Here is a 14,729-nt window from a genome sequence, read left to right on the forward strand (position 1 = left end):
GATCTGGCTTAGGCAGACACTCACTGTAAATTTACTGAGTGCCTACTATGTGCAAAGCTCTGCTGGAGGCTGCAGAATTCCCAGGTAACTTAGGGTCCAGTTCTGCATCCGGGTTTTTAGGTGTCAGGGCTCCGGCGGGGCCTTTAACTTTTCTGGGCCTCGACTTCCCCTTCTCACACGTGGAATAACAACATCCCCTGGGTGGAAGGTGGAATCCAGCCCAGGGCCCTGGGATAACAGAGGCACGCCCCGAGGCTGAGCGAGGCCAAGCGCTGGCGCCCACAGCCAGGCCTCCTTGCCTGCCGCCAGGTAGGTCACCGTGCGGGCTGTGGCGCCGAGCACGGGACAGGTCGGCCTCACCGCGTCTAGACCCGGGCGTCCAGCCAGGTGAGCGCGCGCGGGAGCTCAAAACGCGTCGCTGGCGGCCGTGCGTCCACCCGAGCGACTCCAAGTCATGGAGCCACGCGCGGGGGTCGCCACGGACCCTAGGGGGAGCAGAGGAGGTACGGGGGTGGGGATGGGGTAGGCGCTTTCCCGCCACACCTCGCCCCGCCTGTCTGCTCCTTCCAGTTCCCTTCCGACAGGTGGTAAACAAGGCAGGCCTGGTGCCCGAGCGGCGGCGGCGGCGGCGGCGGCGGCGGCGGCGGCGGCGGGTATGGACCCAGCGACCCCGGCTGGGCTCGTGGCCCGCTACCCGCACCCACACCCGCGCCGCAGGGCCGCGCACCGGCTTCGGGGGCTCTCAGGGGTCTCCGGAGATGTGCCGGAGAGGTCTGCCCGGGGTCACTGGGGACACCTGGGCACTCACGGTCTCTGGTGAATTGCGGGGACTTAGGCGGGGGCTTCTGGGGATAAGTGGAGGGGCAGTTGGGGCTACGTGGGCCACCAAGATTGCCTAGGGTATCTGGAGGGGGAGTCGAGGGTCTCAGGGCCACAGGGGGTCAGACCGTGTTCTCTAGGGACATCTGGGGGAATCGGGGTCCCTCTCGATATTGCTGGGTTAAGAGTTTGGAATAGGAGGTTATGAGGGGGCAGTCGGAGACGTCCAGAGATAGTCACAGAGTGTTCGGAGTGTCCAGGAATACTGCGGTCAAATAGCTGTCTCTAGGGATATCGTGCGGGCCGGCGGGGATCCACGCGCGTACCCGCGATGGTTGGGGGTCGCGGGAGATGACAGGGACAGGCGGCGACCTCTGGAACTATGGAGGGAGTGGTCGGGGCTCTGGGGATCCTAGGGGCATTCTAGTCTTCGGACGTCGGGGAGTGTGGGGGTTCGCCGAGGCTCGGGGTGGGTGTTGACGGGTTCTTTTCCCCCCTCCCAGGCCGCCGCCCTCCCCAGCGGGCGAGCCCCAGAGCCTGGCGGCTCCTGGCGCGGCTGGATGCGCGACCCCTGGCGGCCAGAGCTGCGGCGGACGTGGCGGTACTGGTACGCAAGGCGGGCGCCACATTGCGCCTGCTCCCCAAGGACGGTGAGTGTCGGGGGCGGGGCCTCCCCGGGGGGCGGGGTTGGAGTACAGCTGAGTTCTGAGGTGGCAGGTGTGAGTTAGGGGAACGGCGTTCGGAGGGAGATTCGGGGGGCGGGACCTTGGGGTTATCCTAGCTTATTCCTCTAGGAGGTGACCCTGGGAGGGATATTGCAGTACCGTAGGTGAGTGTTGGAAGATTAGATGAGGGTGCGAGGATGGATGGTTATCCCCAGCGAGGTCAGCGAGGCTTAGAATGGCATTTCTGAGAAGGCGGGGCCTGGAGCGTGTTGGTGGCCGGCACTTAGTTAAGGGGTGGGACTGGAATGCTGTCTAGAGGGTGGGCCCTATAAATGCATTGTGGGCGGGACTCGAAATGTCCGGAATGGCTGAGGTGTGTAGGCTAATTAGAGGGTGGAGCCTGGAATGTTCAGGAGTCCAGTCCTGGAGAGTGTACCCTCCCGGGTGGGCCTAGGGTGTTATTTGAGGGGCAGGGTCTGCGTGTTTAGAGGGAAGTAGGAAGGTCTGGAGGATGATTCAAGTAGCCGGTCCCAGGGTTATTATTTAAGAAGGCGGGATAAGGACAGTTATTTCTGTGGGCAAAGCCTTGAAAGGACACTGCCTAGGTAGTTAAATGGTGGGCAAAGCCCGATGTAAGTTCAAAGAGATGAAAGCTAGATTGTTAAATTAGGGGGCGGGGCCTACGTGGCTTCTATGGAGAGTCACTAACAGCTTTCATAGCTTCTGCCATCCCCAGCAGGTAGCATGTTGGACTGTAAAGACAGTAATGTCACGGAAAATCTCGTGGCATGGAAGGCCGCCTGGCTTCCCACTCAGAGTTCCCAGCATGGCAAATACAGTAAGTTGTGAAATATCTTGGGTTTTTTGAGGAGCTTAAAAACTCCATGAGCTGGAGACTTGCTTAAGGAACCTTGGGGAGGGAGAGGATAGCTTAAGAGGATGGGAGCTGCAGGAGAGCAATGGACAGGGCCAGCCTGAGAATCCAGCACAAGTCAATGTTGGATGTCTCTCCATTTATTTAGGTCTTCTGTAATTTCTTTCATGCATGTTTTGTAGTTTTCACAGTACATTTGTTACACTTCTTTTGTTAAATTTATTTCTAGGTATTTTATTATTTTAAGGCTTTTGTAAATGGAATTATTTTCTTAATTTCGTTTTTATTTTGTTTATAGAAATACAATTGATTTTTGTATATTGATCAATCCTGTAACCTTGCCAAACTTGCTTATTAGTTCTGATAGCTTTTTAGTGGATTCCTAGAATTTTCTATAGAATGTCATCTGCAATAGAGATGGTTTTACTTCTTCCTTTCCTATTTGGATACCTTTAGTTTCTTTTTTCTTGCCTATCTTCCTTAACTAGAACTTCAAGGACAATATTAAATAGAAGGAGCAAGAGCAGCATTGTAGTTTTGTTTCTGATCTTGGATAGAAACTATTCAAACTTTCACATTAAGAATGATTTTAGCTGTCTACTGACCCCATTGCTTCTGATAGTAAATCAGCTTATAATGTTACTGCGGTTACCTTGTATGTAAACAGTGATTTTTCTCATTGGTTACCAGACCGAAATCCGTGTGCCTGATGCTTGGACAAAACTCAAAACATCATAGAGTTTGGAGTAAGGAAAGGTTTATTGATCGAGAAGGCGTCAAACAAGAAGATGGGAAACCTCGTGGTGCTTCAATGCCATCTTGCTTGCTGGACCAGGCCAATGGTTTTTAAGGGGCAAGGGGGAACAGGTACGTGGAAGTTCTGGTGGGGCAAGTTTTAATTGGAGGACCTTGGATCTTGACCATTGATGGTAAAGGGGCATCAACACCGGATCTTCCTGGACAATGGACCCTTGGCTTCTGAAAGAGTTCCGGTGTTCAAGTTCCGGTTATGTCCTGGTTCTTTGATTCAGGTTATATTCCTGGTTCTTTGAGTTGGGGGACAAGACTTTGGTTCCAGGTGCAGCTGGAGGCTAAAGTTCTCTCCTCTGCACATGCCCTGGCTGCATGACTTGCAGTCTTGGTCTGTAGTCTCTGAAAAGCAACTCAGTATCTCCTTGAACAGAGTAGGACCATTTTGAGCTTGTTCTGCAATTACATTTATGCTTGCAATGTTTTCTCCTTGGATTTCGACATTTTGACTATGATATGTCTGGGTATTAATCTCTTTGCATTTATCCTACTTGGAGTTCATTAAGCTTCTTGAACATGTGGATTAAAGTTCATTAACCAAATTTAGAATGTTTTTAGCTATTATTTCTTAGAATAATTTTTCTGCTTCTCTCCCTGTCTCCACTTCTTTTTTTTCCCACTTATTTATTTTTTTAATTGGGGAAAGGGAACAGGACTTTATTGGGGAACAGTGTGTACTTCCAGGACTTTTTTTTTTCTAAGTCAGGTAGTTGTCCTTTCAATCTTAGTTGTGGAGGGTGCCATTCAGCTTCAAGTTGTTGTCCTTTCAGTCTTAGTTGTGGAGGGCGCAGCTCAGCTCCAGGTCCAGTTGCCGTTGCTAGTTACCGTTGCTAGTTGCAGGGGGTGCAGCCCACCATCCCTTGAGGGACTCGAGGGATTGAACTGGCAACCTTGTGGTTGAGAGCCCACTGGCCCATGTGGGAATCGAACCAGCAGCCTTCAGAGTTAGGAGCATGGAGCTCTAACCGCCTGAGCCACCGGGCTGGCCCTGTCTCCCCTTCTTCTGATACTCCCCTTGCACATAGGTCAGTGAACATTATGGTGTCCCATATTTCTCTGATGCTGTGTTCGTTTTTCTTGATTCCTTTTACTGTCTGTTCTTCAGATTGAATAATCTGTATTGATCTCTCTTCTAGTTCACTGATTATTTTTTTCTGCCAGTTCAAATCTACTATTGGCCCTTCTGGTGAATTATTTTCATTTTGGTTATTGTACTTTTCAACTCTGGGATTTCCATTTGGTCAATTTTTTTTGGTAATTTTATTTCTTTATTGACATTTTCTATTTGATGACATTTTCTATTTGTTACATACCATGTTTCCCCGAAAATAAGATCTAGCTGGACAATCAGCTCTCATGTGTCTTTTGGAGCAAGAATTAACATAAGACTGGTCTTATTTTACTATAAGACCCAGTATAATATAATACAATATAATATAATGTAATGTAATATAATATAACATAACATAACATAACACCAGGTCTTATATTAATTTTTGCTCTAAAAGGCTCTTTAGAGCTGATTGTCTGGCTAGCTCTTATTTTAGGGGGAAACACAATATCATACCTTCCTTTAAGTCTTTATACATGATTTCTTTTACTTCTTTGAACAAATTTATAATAACCACTTTGAAATCTTTATCTGCTAGGTCCAACATTTGGGCCCCCTAACAGGCAGTTTCTGTTTCCTTTTCCCCACCTACCCACCACATATGGGTCACATCTTTTTGTTTCTTTGCATGTCGCATAATTTGTTGTTGAAAACTGGACATTTTATATAACATTGTAGTAACTCTAGGTACTGATCGGCACATTTTTGTTATTGTTTGCTTGTTTGTTTAATGACTTGATTACACTAATTTAGTCAAATCTATTTTTGTCTGACAACTCTTCAGAGGGTTCAGCCTTGGGCATGAGCACAGATGCACTGAAATGATCTTACTTTTATCCAGGCTCTCTTTGTTTCTTTCCCTGATCTCCTAGTGTAATTTCTGGCTGGTATGCCTGTATTGATACCATACCCAGCTGTTAATCTAAACTAATTTTTGACAATGTCCTAGGGCATAATTTGTTCCATAGTTTTATCCATTAAAGTCAGGCCTTTTGTATGGGGTAAGTAGGCTTTGAGGGTAGTCTTTGCAGTTTGCTCTGACCTTAGAAGGCCTCTCCTTAGCTGTTTCTTTCCTGTTTTGCTTGTTGCTATCATGGAGATACCTGCCTCCTCTTAATTGCTCACAAAGCCCTTGTGGCCAAAAAACGGAGGGGCACTGTAATAAATCTAATCAAAAGTAACCTCACATGGTGATCGATCATAAATTCCTAATTGGGTAGGTCATGGTGGGTAGTCTCATCCCAGGCATATAACTTCTTTAGTAAAAGGTTTATCTTGGCCTTAAGCAAGCCCCATCCATTGTTTCTGTGCATCTAAGTTAATACATCTTTGAAATGTCTCTTTTTCAGACCGATGAAGTGTAACCACCCTCAAGAGAGAGCATAATCTTGTTAACTATCCTGTAGGTGGATGTGGATGAAGAATATACAGGAACTCTCTTACTATTTTTAATTCTAAAATTATTTCAAAATAAAAATTAAAAGATGTTTGTTGTTGTGTATTTTTAAAACCACAGTGGCTTCTCTCTTGAGATTCCAGGGCCCTTTCCAGGATGCCTAGGGATTCTAAGCCTGGAAACATGGCCACGAGATTGATCAAATAATGGGCTTCCTGTTTTCAAGACAATTCTCTGACCCCACCATACGATTCTACTTTCCAAACATTGTGTCTGTATCCCCATTTCATTTCATTATATTTATAGCTTCACATTTAAAGACTCAAGTATATGATTTCCATCCAAGACATGTACTATAATTCCTTTTGCCTCATCCCCTTCTGTTGTTCATTAAAGAGGTCTTCAAGATCTTGCTACAATAATAGTATGATGAATCTCATATAAAAATCCTTTTGCACATCTTCAATGATATCTTTGGGATGAATTTTTTGTATATTTGTAGTATTCTTTCTTGTGACTATTTGTTTAAGTAACAGTCTTCTACTTTACAAACTCTTAAGGTCATACACAAGGGGAACCTGTCTAATTAATCTTTTGAAGACTTAAGACCTGGGTCTCAACATATTTAATGTTGATAGGAAATATTTTTAAAATATTTGTTTAAATGTCATTGCTCCCCACTGCACTATGAGCCTCTAGAAAGGAGGAAGTGCATTTTTTATTAATAGTTGAATCCAGAGTTTGTCCAGTATTAAATCTGGTATCGGTAGGCACCATTTACGTGGCTCTATTATTATTTTTTATTGTACACGACTGGCATTCACACTTTTTCTTAAATGATTTATCTTACCTACACTTCTCACACCAGTAGGGGACAGTAACGTGCACACAATAGGCGATCAATAAATACTTGTCAAACGCCTCCACGAAGGAAGGAATATCTGCTAAGAATGAATCAGTCTCTTACCACGCCTACCTCCCTGAAGAACTACATTTCCCTATATGCTTAGCGCGACGCGCGCCTATGAAGTAAAAAGAGCGACAATTGCTTCCCACCGCCGGCTTTCACCTGTCGATGCCGCAGTATTTTGTGGGAAGGTAGGTAGTTCTAGCGCTAGTCGTCAGGCCCCGGGCAACCCGAGCCCAAACTAACCTTCCCAGCAAGCAGCTCACCGGCCTGGGAAGAGGGGCAAGATGGCGGATGCGGAAGAAGGTGTTTTGCGGCCGGCGGGAGCCTCCACTGCCCCGATTTCGTTCAGCTTCAGTCGCACGTCCGCCCGGAGACGGCTGGCAGGCCCAGGAGACGGCGCGGCTGCGGCCCCGGAGGAGAAGGATTTCTTGAAGACCGTGGAAGGGAGGGAGTTGCAGAGGTGAAGCGCCGAGTCTTTCATCCCTTGGAAGTGCGGTGGGTGCAAGTGGGAGGGTGCAATCTGAGTTGATTGTCTCGGTGACAGCGACCTGGAAAGCCTGAATACCGCCAGAGGAAATTCGTGGAGGCGAGAAGGCGGGAGTTTGTAGGACAGGTGGAGAAATTGAGCCTGATGGCCGTGGGGATTGACAAGAGAGGATGGATTCATGAGAGGGAGTGTCTTTAGGATTTAGGAACCCTGAGGTGTGTGCGTTCTGAGAGAAGGAAAAGAGGAGAGAATTACAGGATCCCTAATGTCTCAACTGATGCGATGGGGCTTCTCTGATACGGGGAAATGGGATGGAGCGACAGGTTCAGGTTGGAGGATGCCTTTATCAGCTTAATCCGGAAAGGAGAGTCTGAGGGACGGACTTCCAGAAGAGAATCAACCAGCCAAGGAGGCAGGTGTGGAACCTGGAGCTGGGGAGAGAATCCAGGCTGAATATAGTGATTTGTGGGTCATTGTGGAAGCCATCGACTGAGGACTGATTCCCCAAAGGCACAATTAGGAGTTGGGGGTGGAGGAGAGAATCCAAAGAAAGTACCATCAGAGACATAACAGGAGAGCCAGACAGAACCGAGGGCGCTGTCCATGGGACTTGGGGTGAGCTTGGCTCTTGTGTTTTCTCTGAATGAAGGGGTGTGGCTCAACCCACTGACCATACTACTCTCCCAACTTCACCCTTCTGTGTTCACATTAGTGTAAAGCCCTCAGAAGCCCCCAAGGAACTCGTCATCCCCTTGATCCAGTGTGGCCATCGCAGGCAGCCACCAACCCAGGCCCCGGGGCCATCCACAGATATTGAGGCCGTGGGGGATAGGGTGCTGTCCCAGGCCGTGAAGGAGCTCATTGAGGGTGAGTGATCCCCCCTTTGCCTTGCCCCAGTAAAGGAAGAACAGGAGGAAAATGGAAGGGTTAGGGTGGAACCTCATTGCTCCCATTCTTCCTTAGAATCCAAGAAGTCTCTGGAGGAGAGCGAGAATGCAGGTGTTGACCCCACGCTCGCTATCCCCATGATCCAGAAAGGATGCACTCCCAACGGGGAAGGCACAGACAGTGAACCCCAGGCTGAGACAGTGAGCTGGCCCCCGCCCCCCTCCTCTCCCAGCCTCTCTTTTCCCTGTCTGACAGGCTTGCCTCCCTGCACACAGCAGGAGACGTCTGTGTGTGTATGTGATGACGCACACTACGTACCCCTCCTTCCATCCTGTGGAGTGTTTGAGGAGGACCAAGGAGACTGATGTAACCCGAGTGGAGTGAGGGAGAGGGAGGGGTCGTAGATGAGCTCGTCAGTGGGAAAGCTGAGCTAGGCAGGGCCTTGTGGGCCGTGGTGAGGGTTTTACTCTGAATGGGATGAGAGCGATGAGAGGGCTCTGAGCAGAGACAGGACACGACTTAGGTTTTGACAGGATTTCTCTGGCTGCAGTGAACAGAACAGACTTAAGTAAGCAGAGGTGGAAGCAAGGTGACCAGTAGTGATGGAGTCTGAGACCAGCGTGGTAGGAGTGAGGCCTGGAAGGACAGGTAGGGTTTAGTGAGAAAAGGGAGAGCAGGGGGACTACTCCTAATGGCAGCAATGACCCAGACCATGGCATGATGGCAGGAAATCAACGTGGTGTGTGTCCGACAGTGAGGCGATTTGTGGTGTATCTGGAGCGAATATAAAGAACTGAGGGAGTGATGATGGGAGGTAAGGGGTGTATCTACATAAGTAACCAAGTCTGTCTTTCATACCCATGGACCCTCTTTTCACCGCTTCATTCACTGTTTGTTTTTTGCAGTGCTTTGAAGCCTGATTTTCCTACAGCCCCAGACCACCATCTCTTTTGACTGAACTTTCTTATTAGCCTTCAGATGTCCTCTGGTTTCTTTCATCATAAAAAAGTAAAAAAGACTTTCCCTCTCCGTCCTCTTCCAGCTTTGGCCTCATTTCTCTCACTTTTCCGCCTTGCTCAGCTTTCCACATCTCAGTGGATCACATTTACATCCGTCCTTTCTCTTACTCAGCCTAAAAACCTTAGCACCACCTTTGACTCACCTCTTTATATCATACCACAATACAATCTTTCAGCAGAATCCTATCATATTCCTTTTCAAAATACCTCTAAAATCGGAACAATTCTCCCCGTCGCCACTACCACCGTGCTGGTCTGAGCCACTAGCATCAGTCTATTGGCATCTGGACTACTGCAGTTACTGTCTCAATGGTCTCCCTTGTGGCTCCTGCCCAGCTCTCCTAATCAATCTCTTACCACCCCTCTCTGCATCCATATCTCTAGTTCAGTCGGGTGGACTTGCATGATTCCTTTCTGACATACCAGATCTTGTCCTGCTTCAGTACCTTTGCTCTTACTGTTCTCTCTGCTTGGAACACTTTTCCTTCTCATGTCCTCATGGCTTTCTCTGTCATCTCCTCTGGTCTCTGCTCAAATATCAACTCAGTGACACTCCCTTCTCCATCCTTCTGCATCTCCTTAACCTGCTTTATTTTCCTTCAGATCATTTATTACCACCTGACATATCCTGTTTTATGTATTTTATTTATTGTGTGTCCCGCAACTGGAATGTTAAGCTCCACAAGAGCAGGAGTTTGTGTCTGTTTTGTTTACTGCTTTCTCCCCAGCACCAGAACAGTACCTGGCACAGAATAGGTGCTTTGTAAATATCTGTTGAAAGACTAAAGTGGAGGAGTAAAGTGAGGGATGGTGAGGGGAAATCAAAAGTTACCCTTGAGCTGACTGGAAAAGAAGCAGTGAGGATCTCAGTGGGAAGTAGCAAATGCACTTCTGAGTGCCCACCATGCGCAAAGCCTGACCACCCTCCCTCCGCCTGAATGTGTAGGTGCCGGAGGAGGCCAATTACGAGGCAGTCCCTGTGGAGGCCTACGGGCTGGCCATGCTGCGGGGCATGGGCTGGAAACCTGGCCAGGGCATCGGCCGTACCTTCAATCAGTGAGTTCTGGGGTAGGGGCAAGGGGACAGTAGACAAGGCAATGAACAAGACCCCTGCGGTTACTGCCCCCCCAGAACCATCCCGGCATGGGAAGGGCACATTACCATCCTAACCAATTCAGCAGTCTCTTCCACTACTGCTTCAAACTCCTATTTGCCCTTTGAAAATCCATAACGGGATCCGATTTATGGAAAGATTGTTTCTCTGGACATCAGCTTCCTCATCTGAAAAATGTGGATAATAACAGCACTGACTTCCTAGGTCAGTTGAGAATTGAGTGAAATTATACATGTAAAGCACTCATAGTTGGCCCTGGACCCAAATAAACATTGACTGGACATTTGCTATTGTCACGTGGACTTACAGTCCCTTCACAGTTCTGAACTCCAAAGAATTTTGAAAACCAAATATTTTTTTCATAAACCCTTTGGCAGCCAAATGTGATCTGGATTGACACTGAATTTTTTATAGTCTGTTTCTCCTGTTTGGTGTGAATATTTGTATGATTTCCCTTATAAAATAGTGTATTTGGTTACACAGTGGATACTATGTAATGGATGGTATATACAGCATGTTATTAGGTTGAACCAAATGAAATGCCATTTCTATAGGTCAAAAACAGTCCCAACATAGGATGGGGAAATGTATTATTGAACATGTTGGTAGGGTGGGATTTGGCCAGGGCTGCAGGGGAGGAGGGGGGCATTGAAGGCCATTGCATCCCCCAACAAGCCCATATTCTGTGCTCCCTGCAGAGTGGTGAAGCCCCGTGTCAACTCACTGAGGCCCAAAGGGTTAGGGCTGGGCGCCAACCTGACTGAGGTCCAGGCCCTGGCCCCCACGGGCCCCCACCGCCTGCTGAGGCCAGATGAGCAAGAGAAGGATAAGGAAGATCAGCCTCAAGGCCTGGTGCCTGGAGGAGCTGTGATGGTTCTTTCTGGCCCTCACCGAGGCCTCTATGGGAAGGTAAGAAACCAAGGTGTGCTGGAACCCAAGACAGGCAGCAGAGAAGACTGATGTGAGATTCGGAGGGAGGCAGAATTAGGTTTGGGGTAGAAAGGCTGGATGGAAGTCTTTGTCTTTTAGGCCTGCCTGGCTTGTTGCCTCATTCGGTAACTCAGGACCACTTTCAGGGCCTTTCTGAGCCTCGGTTTCCAACTGAAAGGAGAGAAGGTCATACCACAAGTCCCTGAGGATTAAATGCTTAAAATATGTCCAAGTCCCACCATCTGGTAGGGGAGACACGGGGATCTGGCCTCATCCCCGACCTCAGGGGTTACAGTCTGCTTAGGGAGATACAGTGACCAGGCCCAGGTTCAGCCCTCTGGGGTCACAGTTTGCTGGGGGAGGCACAGGGGTCAGGCACATTGGAGGGAAGGGTGAATAGCTTGGTCCTAGGAATGTAGGTCAAATTCACTCAGCTCCTTCCTCCACTGTAGGTGGAAGGCCTCGATCCTGACAATGTTCGGGCCATGGTTCGTCTGGCCGTGGGGGGCCGCATGGTGACTGTTAGTGAGTACTGCCTGCGGCCTGTCTCCCAGAAGGAGTTTGACAGGAACTCCTTGGATCTCAGTGAGTGAGCCTCTTACCTAGCTGGAGGAGTCGGAGAAGCATTCCTGGAGTGGTCAGGCCTGTTTTTTGGGGGAGGGGGTTAGATCTGCAGAGGGTAGGGTAGCGGTCTGCCTCGCAAGTGTGCCTTCTGCTCCGCGGTCAGGACATGAGAATGCTGAGAATGAAGATAGTGGTTTCTTCAGTTTGACTGAAGAAAGTTTGGTCTCATAACCCTGGGTCTTTAGCCTTTTTCTGAGGGAGAAGAAACAGGTGCGGAAACCAATTCCTACCCTCGGGAGGTCTTTGTCTGTTTGGGGTGATGAACCTTTCTTTTGCTAGGGAGTCAGAGCAGCTCCCAGAACAGGTCGTGACCAGAGAGGAAGGTATTCTAGATGTGTCGGTAGGACGGGGCAGTTTGACAGATAGGAGCGCTGTCAGCACTGTCCTGGACTCCTAGCCCACATGGCAGTGACTCTAGTACGCATTGTCAGCGCAGGCTGGGATGATGGAAAAGGGCTTCCCAAAGGAGGCCGAGACTGTTGAAGGAAGGGAAGAGTGTTCCAGTAGACCAGGCAAAGACGTGCTGATGTGCTGATGAGGGGACACTTTGGCAGATGGGAGGTGGCCTGAGGCTGAGACGTGGCCTGGAAGGAAAGAGAGTGAGACACTGAAGTTCTTTCCTGATTCTCCCCACACCCCCTTAAATAGGCCAGGTGAGCAAACCATCCCCAAGGCAAAAGAACGGAACAGCCTCATCAGAGAAGGCCCTCCAGGATCAGGAGCTCCCCACCCGGCAGGAGGATTCAGTGAGGAAACGGAAACACCTTCCAGACCGGTGCGACTTTGGGCATCTGGGATGGTAGAAGAGGGTGGGGGTGGGGGGAGCCTCCAGCAGTCAGAGAAGGCTTCCAGGGCAAGGCAAGTGCATAGAAGGAACTAGGAATGGTACTATGGGTGGGTTTCACAGCATCAGAACGTACGTCTGACTAAGCCTGGTGTCTGTCCGCTCTCCACAGACAGGACGAACCTATAGCCAAGAGTGAGAAAGCAGCCCTCAGGAGTCAGCACTGGTTGCACAGGGACCTGCGTGTGCGGTTTGTGGATAAGCTGCACAAGGGTGGCCATTATTACAATACCAAGGTAGGCACCCCACAGCCTGGGTCCCCTTCCTCCCCCAGGGACTGGGCCCCCTTAGCTCTCTAACATTCTCACACCCCCTGACCCTCTTCCCAGATGACAATTGAAGATGTCCTCAGCCCAGATACCTGTGTATGTCGGACAGATGAAGGCTGGGTCCTGGAAGGTGAGTCTGAGGAATGGCCATTGGGTCATTATCGTCCTTGAGGCTGATCAGCGAGGCTGGCTGAGGGCGAGAGCCTACCCAGGCAGAGGCTGGGAGGTGGGCAGAGTTCAGGTGGTTTTGCAAGGCCCAGCATCCTCTGACAGAATATTAGACTCTTATCTGAGCCCCACTTTTCCCATCTGCAAAATTAGCATGGAAATGACCCGTTTCTCCTTCTGCAGTGTCCTGTAGGGATGTGTATGGAGCTCCCTGTGCAGGGTAGGTAGGGCTTCCAGCACAGCTATGGTAAGCAGCGTCTGCTGGCACCACGACCCATTGTCACCTTATGTAACAGCTCCTCTAGTACAGCTGTTGCTAGGAACTGCTCCTTAGGTTTCCTCATCTGTGGAATGGATATGGTGGGCCTCCCATCTGTCAACAGGGAGCAGACTGGCTCCCGGGAATACAGGAAAGGCCCTTCTGACAGGACCCTGGCGGCCTGGCCCTTGCTGCAGGCCTGACTCCACTCTCCTTGTCTGTAGGAATCAGGGAAGACATGCTGGAGACCCTTGTCCCCAAGGTGGAGGGCAACCGGGTGATGGTGGTGCTGGGGCCACTGGCTGGAAGGGTGAGTCCCAGACCTGGGAATCGGGGGAGGGGAGAGCATGCAGGGGATATCCCGAGGTCTGGGTTGGCCTAGCTGACTCCCCCCGCCCCTACTCTAGCTGGGCCGTCTGCTGGGCTGGGACAGAGAGCGGAGCCAGGCTTTGGTGCAGCTTCGGAGAGAGAATCGGCTGGTGGAACTTCACTATGATGCTGTCTGCGAGTACATGGGCCCCCAGGACTCAGACGAAGACTGACCCGTGGGCCCACCCCGTCCCGCGGGCGGTTACCAGTTCTGTACAGTGTGAAAAGCCCACCTTGCTGAAGGTGGTGGGGTCGTTGTTCCGTCCTGCACTTACAGTGCAGCCCTGGAACAGGGACAGGGCGCGTGATGGGGGACTAGAAGGGAGGCTAGAAAGAAACCTAGTATTTCCCAGCAGTTAGTACATAATAAAAACCATTTTGACTACTTGGTAAACCAGAGCTCTCATAAATGGTGTGTTGAGCTGTGAGTGGAGGTGGGAGCCATTCCATTTTTCAGCCCCACCACTCTGCTAGGGCTGCCAGACAAGTTAAAGGATCCATTCACTCACGAGCTCCCTCTCGGAACACAGAAGCTATGAAATCTGTCCCCTAAGCACATACTGTGCAGTCTAGAATGCCACATCTCAGGACAACTTCCTAAGCAAGCACCCTAGCAGTGGCTCTGCTTCTACTCTTGGTCCAGGGCAGACACCCAGAGGATATCTTGAGCCGATGATGGGAGTCCAGATAAACGGAGGCATCTACCCACTACTTTCCAGAGGAGCCAGTTCGTTTTGGGGCCCCCGTTTTAGTCCCAAGACTTTGGCTTGAAGGTAAAAAAGTTTTGTCTGTCTCAGGTAGAATTTCTCTAGTTGCTCCAGGTAACTGGATTCTCAAAAAGGTTACTATCAAAGAATTGTCAATCTTTTCCCTATGTAACAGTCTGCAGTACAAAATCAATGAGAGAAGTCAGAGCTTTAGGCATAATTGATTCTAAATCATCCCCAGTCACTAAGTCATTGACGTAATAAGTGGTACTTGAATTAAGCCACCAGTATGAAGTCCTGATGGGTCAGAATGTGGCACAGCGCTGGAGAGTTTAAACACCCCTGGAGTAGGGTAGTAAAGGTAAGCTGCTGTCCCTGCCACTGAGCAGAGGCAGGCTGCTGTTTAGAGCTGACGTGAGCTGGCCAGATCAATGACCGTGTGCCCCTAAGGTAGGGGGTGATTAGA

The 14,729-nt window shown here is 49.6% G+C and overlaps 2 protein-coding genes across 3 annotated transcripts; both read left to right on the top strand.

Moving 5' to 3' along the window:
- Nucleotides 1–617: 617 nt before the first annotated feature.
- LOC308494921 (PDZ domain-containing protein MAGIX-like) lies at nucleotides 618–5,746 on the top strand. Its single transcript, XM_081042892.1, has 5 exons — nucleotides 618–816; nucleotides 1,323–1,469; nucleotides 2,224–2,322; nucleotides 3,049–3,225; nucleotides 5,629–5,746. Exons 1-4 carry the CDS (start codon nucleotides 759–761, stop codon nucleotides 3,066–3,068), a joined length of 324 nt encoding a protein of 107 aa, XP_080899018.1. The 5' UTR covers nucleotides 618–758; the 3' UTR covers nucleotides 3,069–3,225; nucleotides 5,629–5,746.
- Nucleotides 5,747–6,709: 963 nt separating this feature from the next.
- Nucleotides 6,710–13,961, top strand: GPKOW (G-patch domain and KOW motifs). 2 transcript variants are annotated; one of them, XM_081042168.1, is made up of 12 exons: nucleotides 6,710–6,773; nucleotides 6,935–7,045; nucleotides 7,785–7,939; nucleotides 8,036–8,160; nucleotides 9,926–10,035; nucleotides 10,792–11,002; nucleotides 11,476–11,608; nucleotides 12,296–12,422; nucleotides 12,604–12,727; nucleotides 12,821–12,890; nucleotides 13,412–13,497; nucleotides 13,595–13,961. In XM_081042168.1, the coding sequence occupies exons 1-12, from the start codon at nucleotides 6,751–6,753 to the stop codon at nucleotides 13,727–13,729; spliced, it is 1,410 nt and encodes a 469-aa protein (XP_080898294.1). In that variant the 5' UTR covers nucleotides 6,710–6,750; the 3' UTR covers nucleotides 13,730–13,961. The 2 variants fall into 2 exon arrangements, with proteins under 2 accessions (XP_080898294.1, XP_080898293.1); XM_081042167.1 differs by having other exon boundaries at nucleotides 6,724–7,045.
- The last annotated feature ends 768 nt before the right edge of the window (nucleotides 13,962–14,729 follow it).

Source organism: Rhinolophus hipposideros, assembly GCF_964194185.1.
Source record: "Rhinolophus hipposideros genome assembly, chromosome: X".
Taxonomy (NCBI): domain Eukaryota; kingdom Metazoa; phylum Chordata; class Mammalia; order Chiroptera; family Rhinolophidae; genus Rhinolophus; species Rhinolophus hipposideros.